The following is a 26,221-nucleotide window of genomic DNA, read 5'->3' as shown; positions in this document are numbered from 1 at the left end:
GAGACGCCTTCACCAAATGACATCCTCTGCGATCCCTTCCCCGTGCCGGGCGGATCGCGCAGTGGGCTCTGCCTGCCAAAACACGTGACGTGCTCTTGCCTGATCTGGACCAACCCTGCATGTGAATCCCCCGAGTAGGGACTGTGTGAACACAAACGGCTACGTGAGTTTTCAGCTCACAGCTCTGCAGATAACAGCAGTGGCAACTGCAGATGCCGCCCTCCCTCCTGCCCCACACAGCAGAGGGCCCTCCTCTTGCATTAACATCTCTGCAGTGCTATGCCCAGCCCAGTGCAAGAGTGGTCCTAGGCCAGCTGGGCATGAAGTCTAAGACTACCATGGTTCTGCTATACGGCATTGAATAAAAAGTCCAAATAACTCATTTCCTTCATGCAGACCAGCTCTGTAAGGGCAAGACAGCTCTGAAGCAGGAGATAGGGTGTGAAGGGAAGGATATTACTGACTCTTGCCTCTACCTATCACCAAAGACACTCTTGTAGCTTCCAGCAGTGAGCACAGAGGAGGAGATGCAGGTAACCAGGGAACGGAACAAGTGGCTTAATAAAACCCAAGAATATACGAGAAAGCCAGCAAAATAAATACGCTCTCAGGATCAGTTCTACAAAGGGACCAGATGGCACTAAATACACCTCCTGTACTAAAAAAAGACCCACTGTTTCTTGCAATCTGATAAGGTTCCGTAGCCCCAATCTCTTTATAGTTTCAACGCCTTGAAAGAAAAAAGGAAAAAACAAACCAGAAAAACAGCTGTGTCTGGGGGAACAGTGCTCTTGCCAAATAAAAAATTTACTCTGAAAGTAAACTGAGATTAAAAACAGATACATATTTTTCCGGGAGGCTCAATAATATCAGGCAAATATTTCACATAGAAACATTGCCTTAAGCCCTGTCACCAAGATCCAGAGTGAGAGAGAGTGTGAGGAAGTGCAAGAAAGACCTGATTCCCTTCTTGACTAATGTCAAGGTCATGCAAGGGTGACAGTGCCACGAAGCTCAGCAGATGCCTGCCCATGACCCCAGCAGGGCTGGTGAGTGACTCAGCACAGGAATGTCAACAGATCTTTACATGAACAAAACTGTCCTCGTGGGCTGACATGGCCCTATGTCATATATGAAGGCCATTGACTTTGTTCTTATTGCTTGCAACGTCCATTTCAATGTGGCTGAAAGCTGGGTTGTCAGTTCCTTCGGCTGCCACGATAAATGGTTTCCAGTTCAACACCTCCACTTTCTCTGGCTAAAAAGCAAAAGACAAAAGCCATACTGTGAAGTGGAAGAAACAGTCTTCTGCTCTTTGACCTGCATGCAAGCAGAGTCATGCCTGACATACAGGATGCCTTGAAGGAAAACACATGTTGGTTGCTGACAGAGGATAAATAGTTATTCACTGCAGGAGCTGGTATTTTTCTAGGGGCATGGAAAGTTTCTTCTTGCATAAGGTACTAGTTGTGTAAAATGTTCTTGTCCTGCAAAGTGTCTAATGTATTTTTGGGTGTGCAAATTTCTAATTGCTGTTTTCATGTCTAGCAATCTGTCATCACCAGGTCCTTGATCTATTGCCTCCCAACCCTTGGTCCTTGACCCATCTTTGACACAAAGAGCAGATTAGCATGCGTCATTGCTTTTATGTTCCATCTCTGTTAAACATAATGAGATGTTGAGCTCTTCATGTGCAGGAAGTTACCTGGCTCCCCCTGATATTTTTTTTCCTCAACAACTTTCTGCATTATTTGTGATGCCAGCCACTTGCCACCCAGTTCCTAGCTGTGTAACCAGACAGACACTTGTTTCTGACCCTGAGCATAAAATAGTATGGCTGTGGGCATTAGCTTCCATGTGGGTGTTTTTTGTTGTTTTGTTTTGTTTTGTTTTTTTCCAAAAGACTTCAGGAATTAAATTCCCAGATAGTGAAAAGAGGTGTTGGCCCATTAAAGACAGTGAATGACAATAACTGGATAGCTGGTCTCCAGCCCTGACATGGACAAACAGAATTACAATAGTATTGTAAAAATCCCTTTCTCTCCCTGGTGTTCATATCCAGAAACTGAAATACATGAGATCATACTAAAAGGAGTTGTTATCATGGAGAAAAAACATTTTGCAAAGTGAACCATCTCAAAAATATGATCATTACCTGTACTGCAGCTCTAAAAAAGCACTGAACAAAGCTGAGCTTGAATGTCCAATATCCTGATGATACTGATTGAAAAGCAATCTATAGTTTATTAAAAAGAACAAATAAACAAACAAATTTCCCCTACATTCTCCCTTCTAGGGGATGTTATTACTGAGTTATGTCTCTCCTTTTCTTATGTCTTAGGAAGGGAGCTAGGAAACAGATACATTGACTAGAAACGCTTTCTCTCAAACAGTAGCCAATATTGCAAAAAAAATCCAGACTTTAGAGAACACATGTTTACAAACAAAGGAAGCTTTTCTAAGACCAAAGTGTGCCTTGGGCCAGCTTCCAAGAGACTAGTGAGGGAGTATTTTGGCAGAAACCTGAAGAACAACTGTCCCTTGTCTCAGCTGCTGCTCTGCTGTTCACTGAAGTCAAGCTGTGGCCAAACGTAGCTTCCCTGCCTATGCCAGCTACTTTACTCCTACCCACCCTGGGCTCTGCTACTGCCTTAAAGCAGTCATATCAGGCAGTATCAGGTGCTATTCATCCTGGTGGGAAAAAATAAGCCAGGTACTGTTTGCCTTTGTCCCCAGGAGGAAAGATTGATTTAAATCGGAGATGCATAATTACACTTACTGTCTCAGATTTAGACCGTGAGAAGTTGGACAGGAAATCTTCCTTGGTCAGCAGGAATTTACTATCTGTGTTCTGTTTTAGTCCTCCTGCAAAATAGGGAGGTTTCAATCAGCCAGGTTTCCACATGCAGAGGATATGTTAGAGACCAGCTATGGGCATCAGGCCAGAAGAGCAGGATAGAGTCATGCAGCAAAAGCCACCAAGCAATCACAGGCCTTAGGGATGATTTCTTTATGATGACTTATACCCATCACCTCTCAAAATATAAAATGATCCCTCAAGGTCTATTTGAAATGCCTTTGCCCTTTCTCAGGGCTTCCTCAATCCTCCTCAGATTTCTTATTGGGTAAAAAAACTGAAACAATCATCAGAAAAGGATGAATTCCATACTGTGATATCTGGGACCACACTGACAGCCCAGGAGCTGTCGCACCAAGTGCTTCCCTGGAGCGTGAGCCCCAGACATTAGCTCCCTCTCAGCAAGACTCCTGTCTCCAGAGTCACCAGCAATTTTAAGGGCAGCCCCAAAGATGTGGGTTAATGGGATGTTTGGTCATTTTTAAGGCACAGAAGATGAACTATTGTTTTGTAGGAATGTGTGTGGGAAACAAAGGAGATGCAGGTGCTGGGAATTAGCTCTGATTGCCACCTGAGTCTTCAATGGGATCTTGCTCCACAAAAAGCATGGTGACAGTGTTGTTGGGTTAGTTATTTGGGGTTTATGGTTCTTGGGATGAGGAGTTCTTATCTGGATTTGCCGAGTTACCCAGTTTTCATGGTGTGTTTCATAGCCTGTGGGTGACCTGATCCCAACCTGGTAAGAAGCAAAATTTGTCAACAAGCGTCATTATAGCAATGGGAAGAGCTCATCATTGGAAGAAAGTGGGGACCAAATCCTCTAGAAATTAATGAAGAAAAGAAAATGGCAGAAGTGTAACTTGTGCTTATTAGTTGCAAAGCACAGGGAAGCTAACGGAAGTGAGTTTGTCTGCTGGGTTTGGGGTTTCATAGTCCTGGGGGAGTTGTAGGTCAGACTAATGGGTCTGAAATCTAATAGCCACAAAGATAAGGGCTCTCATATGAATCTGGCTGGGCATACTGGAAAGCTGTGAGAGCAGCTGCTTTTGTGCTATTTCTGCTATGCATGACAGATGCAGTTTACATCTCACTTAGATGCAAAAGTAGTGATGTCGTGGGCTGGAGCTGAAGTCCCCACTCTTACCTCTGGGGTGCTGCTTTTAGCTCCTTGCACAAATAGTACACAGAAACTGGGAAAGAAGCAAACAGCCATGAACAGGGTCTGCAGCTCTTGGGTATGTGCTTGGGAAATGTGGTGGAAAGCATCTGCTGTACAGGTGCAGACAATAACCCTTGAGTGCTCTGAACTCACTCAAAGTAAAACTGCTTTTGTCCTCTAGAAGCATGGGTGTATCTCCTCGCTTGGAGTTGTTGCCATGTTCAGGGCAAACCTTTAACCTTCAGCCCCTGCTGCTGTCTAATAAAAAAAGGAAAGACGTATGTCTTTTTTTTTTTTTTTTTTTTTTTTTTTTGCCCCTCAGTTTAAAGGACTGCTGAATCTTCTTTCTCCTCAGAAATGTGAAGTAACTTTTGCTGTGAGCAGAGACCAAGAGTGGGAGGCAGAAAGGCTGAGGGGAGGAAATTCGATTTAGGATGGTAATCTGTACACAATGTTTGCAATAGGGTCACAGGCACTTCCTGTGGCAATGACAGTGCTCTGGTCATCTTAGCTTGAAAGAGATGTAAGACACATTCAATCACAGCTCTGGAACTAGTACCTGTTAGGAGGCTGATAATTATTCCCACAACTACTGTGATAAGCGTCCCAAGTGTGCTGAAGTAGAGATAAGATAAGGAATACCAGTTGTCCGCCAGGGCAGGCCTGAAAAAGAGCAGAAAAAGTGTTAATCTCTGCTTTCCTATTCCATGCAGCTTGAAAATGTTGTCTGTTTCCAGACAGTATATGAATACAGAGTTACTCCTGAACCAAGCGACCTGGTAGTCTTGAACTTCCTTCTTAAAATAAAATGTGCACTGAAAATTTGTTCTTAAATTTGCAGGACAAGTTCCTTCATACAGGAGGAGAATGGTCAGTGCAGTGAGGCAACAGATGGGACAGAGCAGGTAAAACAGGACAGTCCTGTCTCTGCTAGGAATCTAGTGCAAAGGTGAGCACTCCAGTTACCCAGATGAAGGACTAACTTCTTCAGAAGAGGGGCATGTTATTTAAAGGAGGGGATACATACAAAAAAAAAAAAAAAAAAAAAAAAAAGTAGGAAATCAGCCATGTGCAGCTCTAAACAGCCAGAAACAATAGCACCAGAAACAATGTTACACCTCTGGTTATACCTTATTTTGTTTTCCCTGACAATATGCTCTGTTGTAACAGTTGCTTCCCAGCAGCCCTGAGCAATGCTGAAGGCCCCTCATGTGAGAGGTGTAAAACATGACACTGGATGTTGGGCACCCATGTGTGTACCAGGGTATCTGTTGATTGTACAAGGCTCTAAGGTGTAAGGATTGGGAATCTCTAGAACTGTGTTTCTTCAGCTTCTTTCTGTTCCTGCAGTTCCCTATATTGTCATTCATAAGCGTTACACTTAATTGTGATTGTCCAAAGTAAGACAGAGGGTAATTGCAGAGGGAGAAAATCCCTTCAATTTTCCCCATTATAGGAATTATCCCCTCTTCTGAATTTCCTAAATAGAACTATTTCTGCACAGACAAGCTGTTGTGGGTGCAGCTGTTAAACTGGCAAATTGCCCTTTAACTATCTACTATTTTAATAAATGTGAAGACTATGGAAGTTAATCCAATAACTATTAACGTTTTGCTTTCCTTAAAACTATGGTTCCCAGTAAGTCATATCCAAGCCTTTAGACTCAAATATTAAACTGAAGCTTTTCAGATCAGTAGGAAGATTCACTTTGACTTCTGTTCTAGGATAATTTAGACAAACTTTACTCTGACGGGAAAAAAAAAAAAATCAGAAAAAACTTCTTCATCTTGAACAGCCTGGTAGGTAAACTGGGGAGGGATAGTTATAGTAACCCAAATGTTAGGGAGATGTCTGTGTTGCTTTAAAACATCTACATGCTTTGTTGATTGCACATGATGAACTTGTATACCTCTCTGCAGTTGGTGTGCTGAAGATGGTTGTTAATGGATTTTCTGTTGATGTCAAATTTCCTAAGGATATATTACAGCCTGCAGTTGAGAGATATAGTAGCTTGGTCCTCTCTGGGAGTGGAGGATAAATCTGAGATCCAATTCCAACCCAAAGAGAAATAACAAAGCCACTGACAAGACCCACAAATGCACCCTGCAAAACAGAAAATGAAATTTGTATTTACCTGAAAAGCAAAAGGATATTTGAAAAAAATAACACCTAGATGAGTAAGAAACAGTCAAGATAATCTAAACTGTAGACTCTATAGAAAAAAATGAAATATACAGTTGGAGAGAGCTGGGGCGTTTACTTCATTCCTCTTTTGGGAAATACAGTGTACTCACAGCTCCTGAGCATACCTCTCTTTATTTTGCCACTATGCCTTTAAAATCAAAGGACATCTTCGGGCTGCATGGTATATGGGAAAATATTGCTTTATTTGAGGCCCTCCTTGAACAAATACAGAAGGAATTTTTCCTTTTCCTCATGAGATCTGCTTTTGCAAAAGTATCTTCTACATCTGGGTGGGATTTTTTTTTGGTTGACAGCTAGTGACCTTTTTTTTTCCCCAGTATATACATAAAATTTGCCACTGCAAAGAAGTAAAGGTTGGTGATTGGTGAACCTTACCAAGTAGCAATCCTGTCAGACCAACCCATGGATCATATTCCCAAAGTTTGACAAATCCATTTTTTGATGGAATAACTTTTTCTTCTATAAATTATAATTTCATGATACTGAAGCACCCTGAGAACACTCCAATTCAGTCTGCATGTGCCTGACCCCCTTTTGCTCAGATGGGCCAGCATCTTCTGAGTCTACTTGGTTGTTCAAGACGTGTTATTCCCTGCTTCTAAAACTGTGGTTTGCAGAAATCCTTGACAAAGTTTCATTTGTATTCAGATGGGTATTTTCCCCCTCTGGTCATGTAAATCTCTTCATTGGAAGAAAATTCAAGTTCCTATAAATCCCTACTCATCACTTCCTCAGGATAAGGAGGAAAGGGAGCAAAGGGAAATGTCCTCATGGAAAGTATCAAAGACATCTCCTTTGCTGCCCAACATAAAATTACTGGGGGGAGAAGGGGATGCCCAACATTATCAATGCATTTTGGATGAGCAGGACTTTAAATTTCTACTTACAATTCCATTTGCAAAGGAGCAGAGGATTCCCAAGGCAAACAGCCCTAAAAGGGGGCCACCAACCATGCCAAAAATGCTGAGCGCTGCCTGAGGAAGGAAGAGAATCTGCTATCAGGTGCTGTACAAGAAAGTTATAGCTTCCAGCATGGAAAGAAGGGAAGATACTGAGAAGGAAATTATGAGGTTCTTTTAACGAGTGTTTACTCAACTGGCAGGACTTGGTATAGTTACATGGGTGCTTAAAGCAGAGGCTAAGCCATGGGCTGTTTAAGGCCAGTACCCAACAAAGAATAAAAACTAATCTCATAATGGTATCCAGAAATTATTTTCTTACATAATTCATTCTGGGTAATTCAACATGGGCATGAAAAAGCAGTCTGACACCTACCTGCAACAAGGCTCCCAGGAGAGATGCCAGTGCAGCCATCGCAATGCAGACTCCTCCATAAAACAGGCCTGTGTGAGAAAGGCAGAATGTTTAAATCTGCCTAAATTTGAAAATCACTAATGGAAATGTTTCCATCTAGACCAGCATGGCCCTTGACATCTTCAAAGCAAATCTGCTAGCATCTGGGTTTTTTCTAAGAGAGCCTGAATTGGCCAAAAGGTCAGGTTTCTGTTTACATTAAGAGGAGATCATGCAAACTTGACAAAATCTTCTTCCTGTGTATTACTAAAGATTAGTTTCTAAATGGCAGCCATATGGATTAGTCATAGCGGCAATACTACACCTATTGTTCATATTTCTCATCTAATCTCCTGTGTCATAGTTCTTATTTTGAGTGAATGATTTCTGCTTCTCAGTCTAAAGTCTTTGGAGCAAGAAAGTAAATGCTGGCAGATTACTGGGAGCTGGCACCATGACAAAGAACGCCCCAGGTCACCAGGATGTAGTGTCTCTCCCCAGGACCCATAACACTGGCTTATTTGTTTTTGCTACCCTGTTGAGTTTCACTGCACAAGCAATAGGTTAACCTCACTGTTTAATGTGATATGGCAGGCAACTCATGGTAAGACTAACAACAGTTTTAGCATAAACATTGTCTGCAATAAGGTTTAGGAAACTGCTCTCAGGTGAAAATATTTAATACTTGTCACCTGCCAGCAGTCTGCTGTGCTTACTGGTATGGGCTATGACACCATGTTGGGACTGTGTTTTTTCCACACTTACTGCAAACACTGTCTTGGGCTACACCTGCAGCTGGTCACAGACAGTACAACTAGCAGAGATGGCAATTGCACTTCAGAGATTGAAGCCATCTGCTCAGCCTAGGTCTGACCCTCTTTGAGCTGCATTAAACACTGGAGCTAAACAGACTGAAGGTCTGCGTGTATATCAGAAAAAACATGAAGTTTCTCATTCTCTGGAATGTTATTGAGACACAGTGCTATTGTTCATGTATCACTCAGTTCAAAAGGTTTGTTACAAAATTGTTTCCTATGCTTCTCATTTTTGACAGGTGAAAGAAAAATAACAGGTGTTTCAGTCTGAGACATTTGGCTTTGTGGTATTGTGAATCAATATTGAATACAGATGTAGTGCATCTTCCCTGATTAAAGATGGCTTCTTTTTTCCTCATGGTCACTTGAAATAGATTGTCCTCCAGTCTGTGTAAAGCCTATGCAGCTGATCTTGTCTCCCTCAAGTACTGTATCAGTGTAGTTCTATTGGTGTGAATGCACTTACTCCTGACTTACACTGCCATAAGTGAGATCTGCATTAAGCCCTCACTTTGTAAAGCAAAGATGGAAAAGATATTTTCCAGACATACTCATCCCCATGGAAATCCATGACAACTTCTTTTCAGAGAGGGATTTGAAGTACGGCCTAATGAGGTCTTCGACAGTCACGGCAGCCAGAGCATTGATGCTGGAGGACACTGTACTACAGAAGGCAAGATTTATACAATTTTTCATCTTAGAAGCAGTAGGAAGTTCCCCCAAACTGTAGCTACTTTGTGTAACCACCCATTTATAATACTTTAAAATTCCTATAGCAGAGGGGCTTTAAAAACATGGAGAGAAGAATTTGTTAGTGCTGTACATCATGCGTGGCTAGCTATTTCTTCACGTTGCTAGTAGGGAACTCCAAACAGCTTTGAGTCCTAGGACATCAGAGCACCACTGTTGGAAACTATGGATTTGCAAGCAGCATCATCAAAGATCCTATAGTGCTTTTTTTGAAGAACAAAAATTAGCTAAAGAAATTAAATGCAACAGTTCTAGTAAAAATGCAGCTTTAGCTCTAACAAAAAAAGAAAAAAAAGACAGATACTCGATTCCAAACTATTAAATTACCTTAACGTCCCACTGTAGGCACTAGCCACAAAAAGCCCTGGCACTCCTGGAAAATCGTGGAGAATATCCAGCACTAGGTATGGCATTAGCTGAAAAATTCAGAGTAAGAAATATTACTGTCTTGCCCTAATTTTTCTTTTTGTCACTGTGTTATGTTTGTTATAGCCTTCTCAATGGCATTCTGCCCAGCTGTTCTAATTTTAAAGTCCCACCTTGCACTATTTATTGGTTTTCTACAGAGAAAACCAATCCTAAAACATCCACTTGAGAAACAGCGAAGTCTGTTTAGATCACCTAGCGGAGGTTAGCATATGGCCATGCTGTCGTGCTTGGTTTCCAGTGATGACAGTATAAGAAGGTAGTGCTGGGCAGCATGTAGTCTGTATTGTACATCACTCTGTTGGGCTTGGGTGCTACAGTAGATGTTTATGTCTGCTGTTGACTCCATTAAAAGGTTTTTAGATACTGTTCAATAACCTCAGGGTACCTGAGAATAATTTTCTTATTATTATGTGTCATTTATTGAGCTTTGAAATAGCTGAGTGCTGGAAAGAGAGGAATTTTAAGATTTTCTTCTTGTGAACAATTTTTTTCACAGACAAGTTGGTCTTTTTAGTGCCTTGCTTCCAGTTTCCACCATATGAATATGACTGACAGGAAAAACTTAATTGCCTTTGGATTTCCACCTTGGCTTTCCACATCTAATTTTGTTCTGCCCTTAAAGATCAGGTGGTTCTACCTCAGGTACTCTGTTGTCTGCACTCTTCTCCTGGCTTTCCAGCTATTGTCTGTGGAGTGTTATCCAGTGTCTATGACTATCCCAGGCATAAACATAAAAAAAAAAAAAAAAAGACTTGTATGATTTCCCTGGGCCTTGACTGGTCAGTCTATGCATTCCCAGAGCTCTTGTTCCTCAGGTAAATCTGCTGCTCAGGGCCTATTTAGGGAGAGGCTGCTGTCGGTTACAAGGTGGTTTCTCCACAGCATGGTACAATAAGGTTTCATTGCACAGCTCTCCTCCAAAGGAGGGAAGAATGCACCATTACTAGTGAAGAATTGTCCACTGGTAGCCTTCTTCCAGGTGTATTCTTTGGGCGTGATTATGTTCCAAATCTGAGAAGGGTTTCGCCTCCCTTGGCACAGAGCAGATTAGGTTGGGTGATTTGAAGCAGCTCGCTCAGGCCCACAGTCACTCACACAGGCTCCGCTGTTTCAGCCATCCCCGGTGGCAGCTTCTTCCCCTCACTTCTCCCTGAGCTGCTGTTTTATACAATGCTGGCACTCCTGGGCCCATTTTGGGTGAAAAACCCAAATACCTGCAGAGGTGGGTGGACTGATCACTCTCCATATCGCTGCTCTCTCTGCCACCCTCCTTACCTGGTGCTGAGAGACCAGAAGCTCTGGGACAGCTGGGGGGACACTGGGACTGAGCAGTGCCAAGGACAGGCCTGCTGCTTTCTCCAGGGTGTTCCCTCCCACCACCGTCTCAGCTTAATCCCTCAGCATTACAGACTCATGTGATACGGGACTCGGGCATGTCATTTTTTCCAACCCCCTGTCTCTTGAACCCTCTCCCCGCTCTCCTCCCCACCCACCCTGCAGCTGGCTATTATGGCTGCAGAGGAAGGATGTCCCCTCACCACCTTCCCCTGAAACTCAGGGCTGTACCTGGTCGAGTGCCGACACCTGATTTGACGTCCATGGGTCACAGTCCTTGTAGATGGAGTAGAGGGCCAGGCCACACAGCACTGCGCAGGCCAGTATCGCCCAGAGGCCCACCAGGTTGATGTAGAGAGACCTGCGCCAGCACGCACGGGAACACCATGTTAGAGCTCAACACCCCACAAGATCCCGCCGAGGCCAAGCGAACAAGCATTTGCGCCAGCACCACAGAGACCTTCTGGTCGGTGGCTGCCCACTGGAAAGGGAGTCATGACACAGCTGCCAGCATTTCACCAGGCGTGAGATCACGTTTTTAAATAAATGAATTACACTTCTGGTTTTGGTGGTACGGTCTGAGTGCCCATCCCCTGGCAAAGTCTGCTCTGGAGATGATGGGAGCGATATGGCAATCCTCGCGTTTCATCACGTGCATGAATTTTACATTGCAGGCAGCTGGCAAAAAGATGATCTTCCCCCCCATTGCCACACCCCGTGATAAAGACAAACCCCAGACAGATTTGTAAGGCAGGGTGTCCCAGATCAAAGTGTGGGGTACCTTTTAGTCAGCACCAACATTCCTTTGCCTCTAGAGCTGCAGTGCCACTCTTACACAATGCTGGAGTTGCGCTTGTAAAACAACAAATCCCCCATTTCCTCCTGGGACAGTCTCTGTGGGAGGTAGCAATGAGGCACTGGGATGTGGGATCTGGTCTGAAGCCATCTGCAGCTGCCACATCCAGAGAGCAGGGGCTTGGGTCGCCACTGACCTCAGGGCTTCCACTTTAGTGACTAAACAACTTGAAGCCTGGTATGGTCCAGTAACCCCATCGCCTCCCCACGTCCCGATGGGACCTTCTGCTAACGCTGAGAACAGAAATGTGTTTTCATCAGGCATTGCTACTTTTGCCACACGCAACAGGCAGCCCCTATTGGCAGTGAAAAAAAAAAAATTGTTCTCCTTGCTCAGTGAGGGCTTTTCCCTTCCATCTAACTATCTGTTCTCAAATGTTTCTCAGCTTTTGATGACTCCTGGGTCACAAAGTTCTTCTCACCTAGGGTGGTCAGTTCAAGAAAACAACACCCACAGGGAGCCTGGCCTTGAAAAACAGCGTTCTTTTCCAGCAGTTGCCCTCCTGGTTATCTGTGTACCATCTGCTGATAGAGATTTAACTGCCTGACAGATCACATACCCTGGCCCTGTGCCAACTGCTAAGACCTCTGCTGGGAGGACCTTTGGTTTCTGTGCAAATATATCCATGCTTACAATGCTTCAGGAGGACTTTTAGTTCTTTTAGTTCTCAAGAAGGTAAGGGGTACCAGCCTTTGGACTGCTCTAGAGGACTATCAGGATGAATGAAGAAGTGCACCTAACTTCATAGGCCTTTTTAGGCATTAAAATGGGCATTTCAGAAAGGCATAACATAGATCAAGTAGTTGACTATCAGTTTTATACCACAGAAAAATTACTGGCAAGCACAATGTAAACTCTTAAAAAAGACCTATATAAATAAAAGCTGATTTACACATGGTAGAGGAAACTGTATTTATGTTTTGTATTTGCAATTAGGGAGGGTCTAAAGACAGAACCAGAAGCACTTGAAATTTCTCTCTAGACTAATTTAGTAAAAATGTAGTCTTCTTATAGATGCTTATATATTGGTTGGATGTCTTGCATCCATTTAGCTGAAGCTGTTCCTACATTGGCATAATCTACCTTGATATAAAGCAGTCAGAATCTAATTTACTACAAAATGTAACCAATGAGTTAAATCAATCCAACTCTTTTGAACAGATGTAATAGCGGTATTAGCCTAGAGCCTGTAGTAAAGATTAGAAAGTCAAGAGAAACACATGGAAGCAAAACAAATTGTTTGTCTGAGTCTGGCAATTCCTATTTTTAAACTGAGTCAGTGTTTGACAGTGAAAATAAAGCTTTTTTTTTTCCTTCTGATTTACATCCCAGCTCATGGTACACCCTATGAGTAAGTACTGGCGTATAATAATTGTAGCACTGTTGGACAGAGGTGTTCCCATTAATTCTGGGTGAGTAACATAGGGTGGAGTTTGGGTGAAGTAGGCACTGTGACTGCGCAAGGCTTATTTTCAGTTGTTTATTTCGGCTATAAGATTTCAGCACTGAAACATGACAGATTATGACCTTGAAAGGAAAGTAGAGAAAAATGGGTTAGTAGCCCATGTTTTTGCAAAAGTGTGTATCTCCTGTTCTGAGTGCCTGTTATCATTCATATATTAGCATTATGTTGAATTTGCTTAGTTACTCTTTGAGGATGCTAGCATGTGCTCCTACCTACTGGTGTTTTTCTTGAATGGGGTGAAATCCTTTCCCAAAGCCTGAGAAAATTCTTACTCTTGTGCCACTGTTAAAGGTCTTCCCAAAAACTGTACGTTGGGATCTGTGAAAAAAATATTTTCTCAGCCCTGATGTATTATTGTGCTGTCTCTTATAAAGCCTTATAGTAAATGCCACAGGAGTACAAAACCCTAGTACTTTGCCCTGATGACATTTTACACATCTGTGTACAGGTTAAATGGCAATAAGAGGTGCAGGCCACCAATGTGACTTGCCAGATGTGTCTAATTAAATTTGCAAATGAACTAGATAGTCACCACAGAATGGCAGTGTTTATAGGTATAACAAGCTGCAACCATTATACAAAATGATTTCTCCATGCAGGGGAAATAGCCCACACAAGCGAGGCAAGATGTCATGAAGTCCAACCACCCATGCCAGCAGGAGAGGACTCTACTGATTAAGGTTGTGCCACCGCTAATAGGGTATGAGCTATAAATCCCATCAAAGCCCTTCCAGGACCAGATAGACTCCAGCCCTGGTCAAAGCTGCAGCAACAGCTCAGAAGCTGCCAGATTCCCCTTGGCCACACTCTGCTTCTGGGATGCCCTGGAGGTGTCCCTCCTTACAAAGAGGGTAGGGAGGGTGCGAGAGAGGACCACAGCCCTAAGCAGAGCAGGTCCTCAGGAAGAACAGCCTCACTGGCACACAAATCTGGCAGAACATATGCAGCTGTTTTTCTGTACGCAATCATGCCAGGCAGCATTACAGCCGTGGGATGTACCTCCTGCCTCTGCAGAGTGCCGAGAACCTGGAACGCAGCCATGCGCCAGAGATCACAGTAAAGCCATGTGGTGTGTTGGAGATATGGCACTGTACGCTGGAGATGAGGCTGATGACGAGCATTGGCTCATTCCTCTCTGCAGTGTAAATGGCTGAAAAGTAGATTTTCTTTATTGCCATAACCAAAATATTTCAGTTCTAAACTGTGCATGATTTTGCGGGTATTTTGCTAACTTTATGAAGTGAAAGACTTCATAAAACTCCTTCTCTGTATATCACTGTATTATAGAATTTACAGGGACTACAGTTATGATGTGCATTTATATATTTCTCCTATAAGTGGACTTTATGAGCTCACTAATAATTCTTAAATCCTGAGCTGTGAACTAATGGAACAGTACTGAAGATAAAGGTAAGATAATAGAGTTAGTAAATATACTCCAATCAGAAATGTTTAAATTCAAGGAAAACAGAACTCTCTGCCAGTTTCCATAGTGAATTCCTAAAAAAAAAGTGATGATTATTATGAACACAAAATATACGATTCATTGGCAATTTTATCACTGAATAAAACATTTCTGCATTTTTCTCATGCCTGTACTCATAGGTATGGAAAAATCTTTAAGTCTTTATTTATGTAAAATTCCCACACAATGATTTAGGTTTAGTAGAGTAGCAATTCAGGATGCCTTCTTGATATGGCTTCAGCACAAGTACTATATTATTTGGTATTTAGGTTGCATATAAACTTAATGCAGCTATTTGTATGCAAGAATATTGGCACAGTGAAACATTCTGGCACAAAGTTCAATGTTACAGCAATTATATGTAATTCAAATACCAGTACTTATTCTGCTGATTTGTCTTCTATCTGGTCCACAAAACAGAAAGCAAAATTTGTTACCTTTTACAAATGGGGTTTATATAGACAAAAAACTATTCCTTTAAAAATAAAATCTCCCTTATAAAGAACAGCCACTGCTAAATTCAGACATTAAGAGTTACTGTATTCAGACTTACATTTTTGCGTGGAATCTGCTTTTGCATGCAATGTATCTCTGTACTTGAGACTGGTTGACCCCATAAATGCCAGTCCATGTGAAAGTCCCACCTATAACTATCGTCCAGAAGGTATGCCTTTGCAAAGGATTGGGATTAAAGCTATAAAGAGAGGGAAAAGAGAAAACAAATTCAGAATATGGAAATCTTCTCATTATAAGACCTTAACGCCTAGGAAAAAAAATCTCCCCATACTTGTTCTCATACAAACTCTCTTAATTTGGGCAGATTTTGAATGTTCAGATACTTCAACATTACGTGACGTCACAGAAAGCAAATTTTAAAACTCAGAGTTGAAATCCTGATCCAGTGAAACACTCTGATCTGTCCAAAGGTAAAGTTTTACTAATTTATTTGTCTATAAACTACAGTCTTAAGGAAAGCTGTACGATGCCTCTTATGGTTGTGATGAAATGACGCTCCAGTAAAAAGTCTAATATGCCTGCTTATCTAGATGGACATCAGTCTAACACCAATATAAAGGTGTGCTTGCACACCCAGCCTTTGTGAATAGAGCTCTGTAAAACATTTTGCTGGTTTAGCTCTAAGTGAATAACATATTTTAGATGGCCAAAAATAATACTTTTTAATCACTATTTAATATAGCAATAAATTATGTTTATCTTGGTGAACAGTGTAACATTATTTAACCTATTACATGCCTTTATTCCTTTTCTTTTTCCGTCTGTGAACTCTATGACTGGGGGAAGAAGCAATGCAGTATAACCACTGCAAATCAGCCAGACCGAAAAAAATTACTCTTCATGAGAAGAAAAAATATACCCACAGATGAATTATTTACTGAAGAACTTGATGTAGAATTTCATAGAACAACCTGAGCAATATTGTGAACTGACAGACAAAAGGACAAAAGGTAATGCTTGTCACACTAAACTTTCAATAGCACTGGGTGAACTTTCTCAGAGAAATCACCTATTCATCAAAAGTACAATAACTTTTTTTTTTAACTTAAAGAGTTTTTTGATTCAACATTGTCAGAATTAATATTCTTGACCTTGCAAAATTATATTTTTAGGCTCTGATTGGTTACAATAATGGAGGGTAAAATACTATTAAAACTACTTCTAACTTTTCTTTCAGGGAAAAGAAAAACATTTCTTGTTTTCAGATTAGACAACAACTATTATTTTCTCAGCTGTTTTGGTTCAGTAGCTGAAATGCCAAATCAGCTGTCTGCAAATTGTATAAATACGATTGTCCTCTCCTATTCACCATTCACTATCAGTGGAATCCAAAATGTATCTTTAAAACATCCACTTGACAAAGTAGAAATGTTTTACTCTCTTCAGGTTTTTTTCATGGTATAAAACCTAATAAATATTTCTCAAAATAGGTAAGCTTGTTTAAAACTATATAAAAATTGGGTCACAACTCCTCCCCTCCTCCTCCTTCAGTAGCAATTTAATTTCACGGTTAGTCACATGGGCTCTATTTGTAGGAATAAAGGGGCACATCATCTGCAAGTACAAACTCACTCCCAGAAGTTCAATCTTCCTCCATAGTAGGAATCATTTACAATGCGTCCAATTCCCTCCTGAACCACCACAGCTCGTATAATCACGGACGAAAATCCAGCAACCATGATTCCAACCTGGAAAACATCTGTCCACACCACTGCCTTCAGACCGCCCTGTATGAGGAACAGCATGTATCAGAATACAGCAGGGCAGCATCCTGACCTTTTTTTGAAGGGCACTAGAATTTACTTTGGCCCTACTCATACTTTAATCCAGTATTTCCTTGATCACATAACCTGATTCAGAAGTTTGTATCAAAAGATAAACTGGCAGACAGTGCTCATCTTATATATATATGCAGTACCACTAACTCCAGAAGGCACACCATTCATGTGAATAAAAATAAGCATTATTTAATCTAACATATACAAAGAAATTTGTCACCGAGGTTCCCTTGAATAATTTCTAGGCACTTGGTCAATTAACACTAAAGACCAATCTGTTCATGTGGCACTTGCTATTTTCAGTGGCTCTATTCAATTGCAGTAAGCAGGTCCTTGACAAATTGCACAGCTAAACCCTACTAGATTAGAAGAAAAGTCACAGAAGGATTTTTAGGAAGGGAAATCTACCTTTTTGCTGTTCTTTCAGCAACAACAGAAGTTTATATGTATCAAAACAGAAAAGGTGTGAATCACGTAGTCGCTACCTTTGCATCCAGAGAAGTCACTGGGTGAATATGGCCCTATGGCTACAGTTACACTGTGAAATGTACTCCCTTGAGGTAACCCAGTTATTAGACTACTTTTCAATAAATTCCATATTTGATGTGAATGGTGAAAGGAACAGAGATTTTTCCCAGCCAACGGGCCCACGTACCAGTGTGCAGTAGAAAGTGCAGACCACACCGGTCGCCACCACTGCACCCCACAAGTCGAAGCCAGTGACTGAAAAAGAGGGAAATGGCACCAGTGTGAATGAGGCATTGGGCACAAAAAAGTGAAGGTGGATTTTTCACCCCCTGATCTGGTGGTTAAAAAAAAACTAGAAATAAGTTGAATGCAAAAGTAGAAGGTAAAAATGGCAATGAAAAGATTAGTGTGTCTAAACCAGGGGATTCACCCTAACCAGTTCTAAAAATGAAACAGCTGTTATGGATGTTGGAGACTGTTAAGAAGTTTGATATATTTCAGGATCGAAGAAGCTATTTGTCTTTAATGTGAATGCTGCCAAACAACACGTCCAATACGTTTGTAGGCCCCAATTCAGGAAGGTTTTAAAATATATGTCCTTCCCTGAAGCACCTGGGCAGTCCCACAGAGTCCTTAGTCAGGGATTTAAGCAAGTAAACAGCACAGGGAGGGATACACCACAGAAGCAAGGTGGTTCAAGCACGGTCTGGAAGAAATGTGTCAGACTAAAAGGCTTTTATTTATTCTTCTTTCTTTTAGGGAAACATGATAGTATGTCTACATCAGACAGCACTGTGCTGTGGTTGGCATACAGGCTGTCACTGCCCCACCTTGGCATGCTCACGTGCTGCCAGGGGAGTACTTGAGGGCTCCCCAAGAGATAGCTCAGGCTAATGAGGAGAAACACTGCAACAAAACTAATGAAAAACATTGCTTCTAGTGGGGAGCTAGCTGGGTCATAGCTTAGTTTAGCATGTATTTGCAGGGCAAATATAAACATCAAGGACATAAAACCTGTGGGACTTACACACTGGAGGAGACCAGTGCAGACAGTGTTGGATTTTTTTCTTCCTTTTTGTTCAGTGAACAACCCAAAGAAACCCCCAATCAACAGAAAAATTGTGATTTTCATTCTAGCCAAAATAACTCATTTTTTAATTTGCATTTTGTTATTGCCTTTTCTTGCCAAGCGGACAAATTAATTGTGTCAGATTAAAAGTTTCATTTGGCTCCACATAAAATCTTTTTTCCCCTTTAAAAATAAATATGGCTCATTTTCAAAGCAAAGAGTCATTTTGAAGTAGAAAATGGATATATGTCATTCTGCGGACACCACCACAAACATCTTAAATTGAAGATCTCTTTGCTGTTGATTTGTCTTTCCTGGCAAAATGAGGCTTATTTAAACAGTTCCAGGCAGTACCAAATCATATTTACAGAATTTTTGCCTCACTCTCCTCTTGAAGAAGAGCACTTAACCAGAGGAGTTAAATGTGTGTTAGTTTCTGCGTTGCCTTCAAAATTTACTTAAGTCTTCTCAACTTTTCTGACTGTAGCCATTACCTAAGGATATTGCATGAGATGTAGAGTAAATGAGAGCAGATTTTCCCCTCAAGCCTCTTCTTTAATTCATTACAGGTAGGGATTAAGGGACTAGGATTACATATGGGAGGCCTTCTATCAGAGTTCCCACCAGGATCAACAGAAATTTTAGAAGACTTCACAGTCAGGCCTTGAGCTGTATTTTTAGGTGTGCATTACCAAAAAAAGAAATCATGTCAGTACTCTATGCAGAAAAAATTATAACAGTAGAAGAACAGTTGCAATATACTCATCTTACCTTGATTTAGTGCTAAAGCTGGAGCATAAATGACAATGCCAGTGTATAAAGTCTAGAAGAAGAAAACCGATATAAGATCAAAATAAATGTAAGTTCCTGGAAAGGTGGTAGCTGAGATGATTCATTTTCAAGTATTTATGCAGTCTATATTTACTGAATTCTTAACTGTTGAGAAATAATTCTAGCCGTTAGAAGACGAATGTCTGAGACTAATCAGCATTGCAGTCTTACAGCATCGTGTTCTTAAAACAAATACCAGGGACTCTTAAATACCAAATCCCTCTTCAGCTTCTCCTGGCTTTTATAATTAACTTATTTTATCGCTTTAAAACTGCAATCATATGGCAGAAACAAGAGAAAAAGGAAGTCTATGAGGTTTACACATGGTTTGCCAAGGAATCCATTGTAATTTATTTTCTCAGTCTTGGGATCAATATGCCTTTCAGTATGCAACTACAATGCATGTGAGTAAGAACAAAAGATACAGCATTAGTTAGTCATTATGGATAGCATTACAAGGAATTACACTCCTGCAAGGTGAAGCCATGCACGATTATCAGAAGATTTGTATTTTCACCAAATATAGTATAGACAAATCAAGGAGCTACTCTATCCACTTTTGTGGGCACAATGGGATTCACACACTGATATCCTCTACAATCTCTTTGCGTATGTTTTGAAATCCTGTTTGCTTTTTTTGCCACTGTTATTACTGTCTTGTACTACTAGGACAAGTTCAGCTGTGACACGGTTCAGGGAAATACACCTTTCAATGTGCAGATGATTTCTATGAAGGTCAGTGGTCTTGATTCAAAGGATCTAAATCACAGTCGGGTCCTGAGCTGACTTGCATCAGCTTTCCATGACTGAACTCATCCAACTCCCTGATTTACAGGAGATGGACTTGGGCATGGAAAAGCAGCAGAATCAGGTGTCATCCAGCATTCAAGAAGCCTTTGCCCTTCCCACGAGTGTGGAGCTGCCCTAGGCACAGGTGGTAAACCAGAGCAGAATGGTTAATTGTCGGGTTACTCTCCGTGGCTTTTGAGCAGGTCAAATCCAGTCCCCGTGGCAGAGCTCTGCCACACGCCCAGTGGCTACACTGGGGAGAGAGCCAAGAGGTAACTGGAATGAGTGATAATCCAGCTGTGTGAGGAAATTAGTATGGAGAGGCTGCTTCACCCAATGTGACCAGATTGCCCCGGCCCCTTGCTGCACACCTACTACAGGACCATGCCAGCAAGGATGGTGGGACCACTGGGGAAACAGTTATTCCTACCTGTGTACTGCTCCCCACTTATGTATGTGCATGTGTGTTTCTATTGGTGCCATGAGCCCTCTACAGGTTTTCACACATAGCTTGTATGCCGAGAAAGCTGCCAGTCCTGACCAGTCACTGGTGAATATCTCCTCAGAACTAGCAGCATCTCTTCACAGCCAACTACTGACACTTGTCAAGCCCGGTCAATGTTTGAATTGCTGTCCACACGGTGACTGTCAGCATGTGCTGCTGAATCACAGAATGGTTTGGGTGGGAAGGGTCCTTTAAAGATCATCTAGTCCAACTCCCCTGCCATGGGCAGGGACATCTTCCACTAGATCAGGTTGCTCAAAGCCCCATCCAACCTGACTTTGAACACGTCCAGGGATGGGGCATCCACAACTTCTCTAGGCAACCTGTTCCAGTGTCCCACCACCCTTGGAAACATTTTTTTCCTTATATCCAACCTAAATCTACCCTCTTTTAGTGTTAGACCATTACCCCTTGTCCTGTCACTACAGGCCTTGGTAAAAAGTCTCTCTTCACCTTCTTCATAAGCTCCCTTTAAGTACTGAAAAGCTGTAATAAGGTCTCCCTGGAGCCTTCTCTTCTCCAGGTTGAACAACCCCAACTCTCTCAGTTATTCCTCATCGGAGAGGTGTTCCAGGCCTCTAACAATTTTTGTGGCACTTTTCTGGACCCACCCCAACAGGTCCATGTCTTTCTTGTGCTAGCAACCTCAGATCTAGATGCAGGACTCCAACTGGGGTCTCACAAGAGTGGAGTAGAGGGGGAGAATCACCTCCTTCGACCTGCTGGCCATACTTCTTTTGATGCAGCCCAGGATACAACTGGTTTTCTGAGCTGCGAGTGCACACTGCCAACTCATGCCCAGTTTTTCATCCACCAATATCCCCAGGGCCTTCTCTGCAGGGCTGCTTTCAATCAGTTCATCCCCCAGTCTGTACTGATATTGTGGATTACCTTGACTCAGGTGTAGGACCTTGGACTTGGCCCTGTTGAACTCCATGAGGTTTACACGGGCCTGCTCCTCAAGCCTGTAAAAGTACCTCTGGATGGCATCCCTTCCCTCTAGGGAATCAGCTGCACCACACAGCTTGGTGTCACTCATGAACTTGCTGAGGGTAAACTCATTCCCACTATCTAGGTCATTAATGAAGGTCTTAAACAGTATTGGTCCCAGTGCAGACCCTTGGAGGACACCACTCATTACTGGTTTCCATTAGGACATTTAGCTGTTGACTGCAACTCTTGGGATGCAACCATCCAGCCAATTCCTTATCCATCTAATAGTCATTCAGTCAAACCCATATCTCTCCAAGTCTGCTAAATCAGGGATTCAGCATGAGATAGTGGCTTTTTCATATGCAGCAAACAAGTGCTAGAAGCTCTGAACCACCAGAAATTAAAATTTGTCACCAGTGTGATCACATTTTTGTGTAAATTAAAAGTGGACTGATGGTACAGTCTTTCCACTTCTTCAGTAGTTTTTCGGGTTGTATTACTACATATCCTTTTTTTTCTTCTTCTTCTTTTGAACACCTGCCAATATGCACAGAACAGTTAAAATTATATCATTAAAAACCTCAGGGGTTTCCTTTCCTTACTCTTTTCAATATTCAGGTTAAGTTGTTAGTGCTTAGCACAGAAAGACACCTATAGATCTTTAGTTAATTTCCTAGAGATCATATTTAGGTTGTATAGAATTCTTTTTCTGGTCTTCGCGAGATTATGCTTGGTTTATTCCAATTTATGCAACTGTGATGTCTTCATATTTGCTGGTGAAACAGTGTCAGGATTCACACATGCTAGCATTCTACTTTTCCTATGGGCTTGTGTATCTATAAATGCCAGCAAAGCAGCATTGTTCAAGTAAGTAATCAGCACTGCATTGACCCCCATCTTATTGGTGCAAATACGATTGCCCTGTAACTCCTGCTCTGTCTTAAAAATACAAAAATTGGCAAAACGAAAACATGGAACTTTGAGAAGCTTTCTGACTGTATATTCATTCTTGCTTTGAATTCCCAAAACAGTCAAAAAAACCCTTCAAAATTGTGAAAAGGATATATTTTTGTTTCTGGTACATTTGGAACATGCTCACTGTACATTTAAAAGCTGTGGTCTCATACTTACTCCTGAATGGGCTGGATACAGCAAACTGCACCAAGAATAATTTCAGGGACTGCTTTAGTTTAACATTCCCCAAGGCAGTAATTTGCTACTTCTCCGTTTGCAGACACTCAGATTTTTCCCAACGGTGGTGGTGCAAACCCTTGTGCAGGAAGCGTCAGCTTCTGACAGCTTGTTTTCTCACCTTTCACAGACCCTTGAGAATTAGTCAGACCCCGAGAACCCATGCACCAGAGGATGAAAAACTGCCGCTGTAGATAATTGGGGCATGTTTACATTTTGAACCCATTGTGGGTTTCTCCAGCAGGCAGGCGAATGACTGCTCTTCACACTGCTACCCTGCAGAGAAGGGTCGTTTGTCTCTTGGCACGGTGCTGATGCCAAGTGACTGCTCTGAGTGCTCAACAATGCACACAGGGACCCAAGGGGCAGGTAGCCCAGCATCTGCACCCCACCTCACTGCTTTGGAGCAGAAAGAGCTTTGTTTCCCCCACTCCCAACCACCCATGCACTGTGGTAACCTCATCAACCATTCAGAGAAAACAGCCAGTTACACTAAGATGAAGAATCCTAATGGCCACAAGGACCACAGAACAGCTTTGAGGTTTACTTGCCGTTTGTATAATGAAGAGGACCGTTCCACAGAGGCGCAGGTATTTATTAAATCGAAGCTCTAAATACTGCAAAAGAGAATAAAAACCAAATGTTTATATTGAAATTTAGCACTACTGATAGGACTAGAGCGAAGCGATGAGCAATACAGAAAGGGCACAGTGTCATTTTTGCATTTTCATGAATGACCAAAACTCCTAGGATCGCCTTGATTGATATCTTTCAACTTGATTTGATATTTCTTTACAGACTTCACCACTGAGTAATAACAGACAAGCAAGTGAAGTAGACATATGCTAGTCAGTGTATGACGGCATCTGCAGAATGGAAACTGGTGCTACTCAGCTTCCTTAGAGCACTCAATAGCCAAGGAGCTGTGCACCGTGACCTAGCAAAGACCAGCACATATTATCACAGAATCACTGAATATCCTGAGTTGGAAGGGACTCACAAGGATCATTGAGTCTAACTCTTGACTCCACACAGGGAAACCTAAAGGTTCACAGCAAACAACAGAAACCACTTGTGTTGTGAAATCAAAAAGAAAAAGAAAACATTACAGCTATTCCTAAGCCTTAATCGATTTGGAAACTCTGGCATTATGTGTGTCCATCTGAAGTGCTGCAAGAGAGGGCAGAAGGTTCTCAGTGGTCAGTGGCTTCCTCCCGTGGTAACCTCACCTTCTGCACTGCCCAAAGCAGTTCATTGTATTCTACTGGTAAATGGAAATCTAGCCTTTTGCAAAAGAGGAACCCTCACTTTTCTGTCTAGCCTGGGACAGCACTCTGAATGAGTTTGTCATGCTGTAGGGCGGATTTCTTCCCACCATCTGTCCCAACAACCCTCTAGGGTGTGTGGTTGTACAAAAGGGATCTCCTTTCCCTGACAATCCATTCAACTGACACAGACAAACACTGAAGTGTCTCAAAGTGCTCACTTGTGAATCGAGCATTTAAAATGCATTCTGTGAGCATGTCCATGCAAGGAAGCAGTACTGAACCTCTGGACAGACACAAAAAGTTGTTTAATCTCTGAACTCTGTCCACAAACAGAAGATATATCTTTTATAGGTGCATTATTCTGATTTAACCCCAAGATTATCAGTGAATTTCCAGTCATAATTTTAAGTCTTTATTTAAAAGAGCCCTTTTTAAAGTATCAACATAACTGACAGTCCAAAGATTAGTAGTTTAAAACACACTGGAAGCCACCAGAGATTTCTGTTGGTGATTTCTTATCTAAATCTACCAACAGAAACCTTGTTTTCAGCCTCCAGTGTTGCAACACCCCTGTTAAGTGTAATAAAATGCCAAAGACCAAAGTAGCTAGCCAAGGACTTTCACCTGCACTGATGCCCCTTTCCCAATGCTCCCTGTGGAAAGAGCAATTTGCCTCCAAATATACAGCTAAGATCTATCTCCATGCAGGAAGATAAACAAGTTGCACAGACCTTCTAAATCAGAAGAAAGTCCTGACCAGATGCTTCCTCACCCCAAAACACTCAGACTTGACCTGTGATTGTCCCACTACTTCATATGTCTCTGCGCTTCTAGCTACAGGTTTAACTTACATGTTGAGCTGAAGACCAGCTCAGTCATATTTCGGTGGGAGTAAGAAAACTCTCTCAGACACAGAGCACTCACTGACCTCCCTGTGCAAGCATGATGGAGAAGACATTCACCAGTGTGAACAGCCTTGGGTAGAAAGGGTGTCTCCCCCAAATCTCTAGGAACAGCACAAATATAAAATCTGCCAGAGGGGACTTTTGTGGCTGCACCTAAGCTTAGAAACCTATATGGGGGGAGTGTGATGGGACAACTTTGGTTCCTATGTTAGACGCTCTTGCACTCTGCTCTTGGTATATTAATTACACATCATTAACCACATGTCACCATCCGAGCTGCATGAGGATTAATCCACCTGCTGAACTGAGTATCTGGAGTGAAGCAACAAATGTGGCACAATGCACAGCTCCCGAGCCAAGACAGCAGGGTTGAGCATCTCCTCTCTGCGGAGGCAGTGTGGGCAGACCTGGGGACAGAGCACGTTGCAGCCTGCTCTTGGGAGTGTGGAGATATGGGGCAGCACAGAATGCAGAGGGACTTGGGAGCAGAGACTGAGGACAGACATGTAGAAAGCAGGCATGAGAAGCCCCCAGCTCCCTGAAGGCTGTGAAAAGGCTTCTTCCACTCCACCTTACCTCGTAGGTGCTGGTAATGCCCAGCTTGTAGAAGACAGGCAGGAAAATCTCAGCGCTGCACAGCACCACCAGGCCATAGGTGATGGCGAAGATGCAGAAGATGGCACCATAGCGATAAATCTCAGCAGGGGTGCCCAGCACGGTGACAGCTGACATGAAGCTGGCAGTGAGCGACAGTGCGACAGGGAGGGCCGTCATGCTGCGGCCCCCCATGAGGAAGTCCTTAGATGTCTTCTGCCCCCCTCCCACGAAGGCGTAGTAGACCCCGATGATGGCCGAGATCACCAGCATGGCCGCGAAGACCACATAGTCCCAGACGGTGAAGCGCCCCATGCTATCGGAGGGACTCACCCTCGGCGCCAGGGATGTGCCCCAAAATCAGAAGGGGCAGCTCCTGCCCCCGCAGGGCCGGCGCGGAGCAGCCGGCGCGGGAGGAAAGGGGCTGGGGACGGGACTTCGCGGGGGTACCGCGGTACCGTGCGCCCAGCTGGGCAGCCGCGGAGCGGTGCGGTGCGCCCTGTCGGGACAGGTGCGGAGCGGTGCGGTGCGGTGCGCCCTGTCGGGACAGGTGCGGAGCGGAGCGGTGCGGTGCGCCCCGCCGGGGCAGGCGCGGTGCGGTGCGGTGCGGCGCGGTGAGCTCCGCGCAGGTCTCCGCCCGTGTGCCTCCGGGGAGCGGCAGTGCGAGTGCCAGAGCCGGGACGGCGGGCGGGCCTTATACGGTCCCGGTGCCCGCTCCTCCCCGCGGCGGTGAGCGCCCCCGCGG

At 43.0% G+C, this 26,221-nt stretch overlaps 1 protein-coding gene across 1 annotated transcript; it reads right to left on the bottom strand.

Annotated features, from left to right (window-relative positions):
- Window positions 1–1,051: 1,051 nt before the first annotated feature.
- SLC5A8 (solute carrier family 5 member 8) lies at window positions 1,052–26,121 on the bottom strand. Its single transcript, XM_009974207.3, has 15 exons — window positions 25,459–26,121; window positions 23,261–23,326; window positions 19,232–19,283; window positions 17,579–17,646; window positions 16,718–16,872; window positions 15,183–15,323; window positions 11,075–11,204; window positions 9,407–9,495; window positions 8,881–8,993; window positions 7,497–7,564; window positions 7,109–7,195; window positions 5,926–6,119; window positions 4,576–4,679; window positions 2,780–2,865; window positions 1,052–1,258 (listed from the first exon to the last, which is right to left on the bottom strand). The coding sequence occupies exons 1-15, from the start codon at window positions 25,789–25,791 to the stop codon at window positions 1,127–1,129; spliced, it is 1,818 nt and encodes a 605-aa protein (XP_009972509.3). The 5' UTR covers window positions 25,792–26,121; the 3' UTR covers window positions 1,052–1,126.
- Window positions 26,122–26,221: the final 100 nt, after the last annotated feature.

Source organism: Tyto alba, unplaced genomic scaffold, assembly GCF_018691265.1.
Source record: "Tyto alba isolate M040663 unplaced genomic scaffold, T.alba_DEE_v4.0 Super-Scaffold_2, whole genome shotgun sequence".
Classification (NCBI taxonomy): Eukaryota; Metazoa; Chordata; class Aves; order Strigiformes; family Tytonidae; genus Tyto; species Tyto alba.
This window is presented reverse-complemented; position numbering and strand designations above follow the sequence as displayed.

Bases quoted from the DNA above. Each gene is read 5' to 3' on its own strand.
- SLC5A8 (XM_009974207.3), bottom strand. From the start codon at position 25,791: ATGGGGCGCTTCACCGTCTGGGACTATGTGGTCTTCGCGGCCATGCTG. The intron at 17,647-19,231 runs GTAAGATGAGTA...CCTCTTTTTCAG, and splicing joins AGCTTTAGCACTAAATCAAG to TCACTGGCTTCGACTTGTGG. The intron at 8,994-9,406 runs GTAATTTAATAG...TGCCTTCTGTAG, and splicing joins GCCTACAGTGGGACGTTAAG to TACAGTGTCCTCCAGCATCA.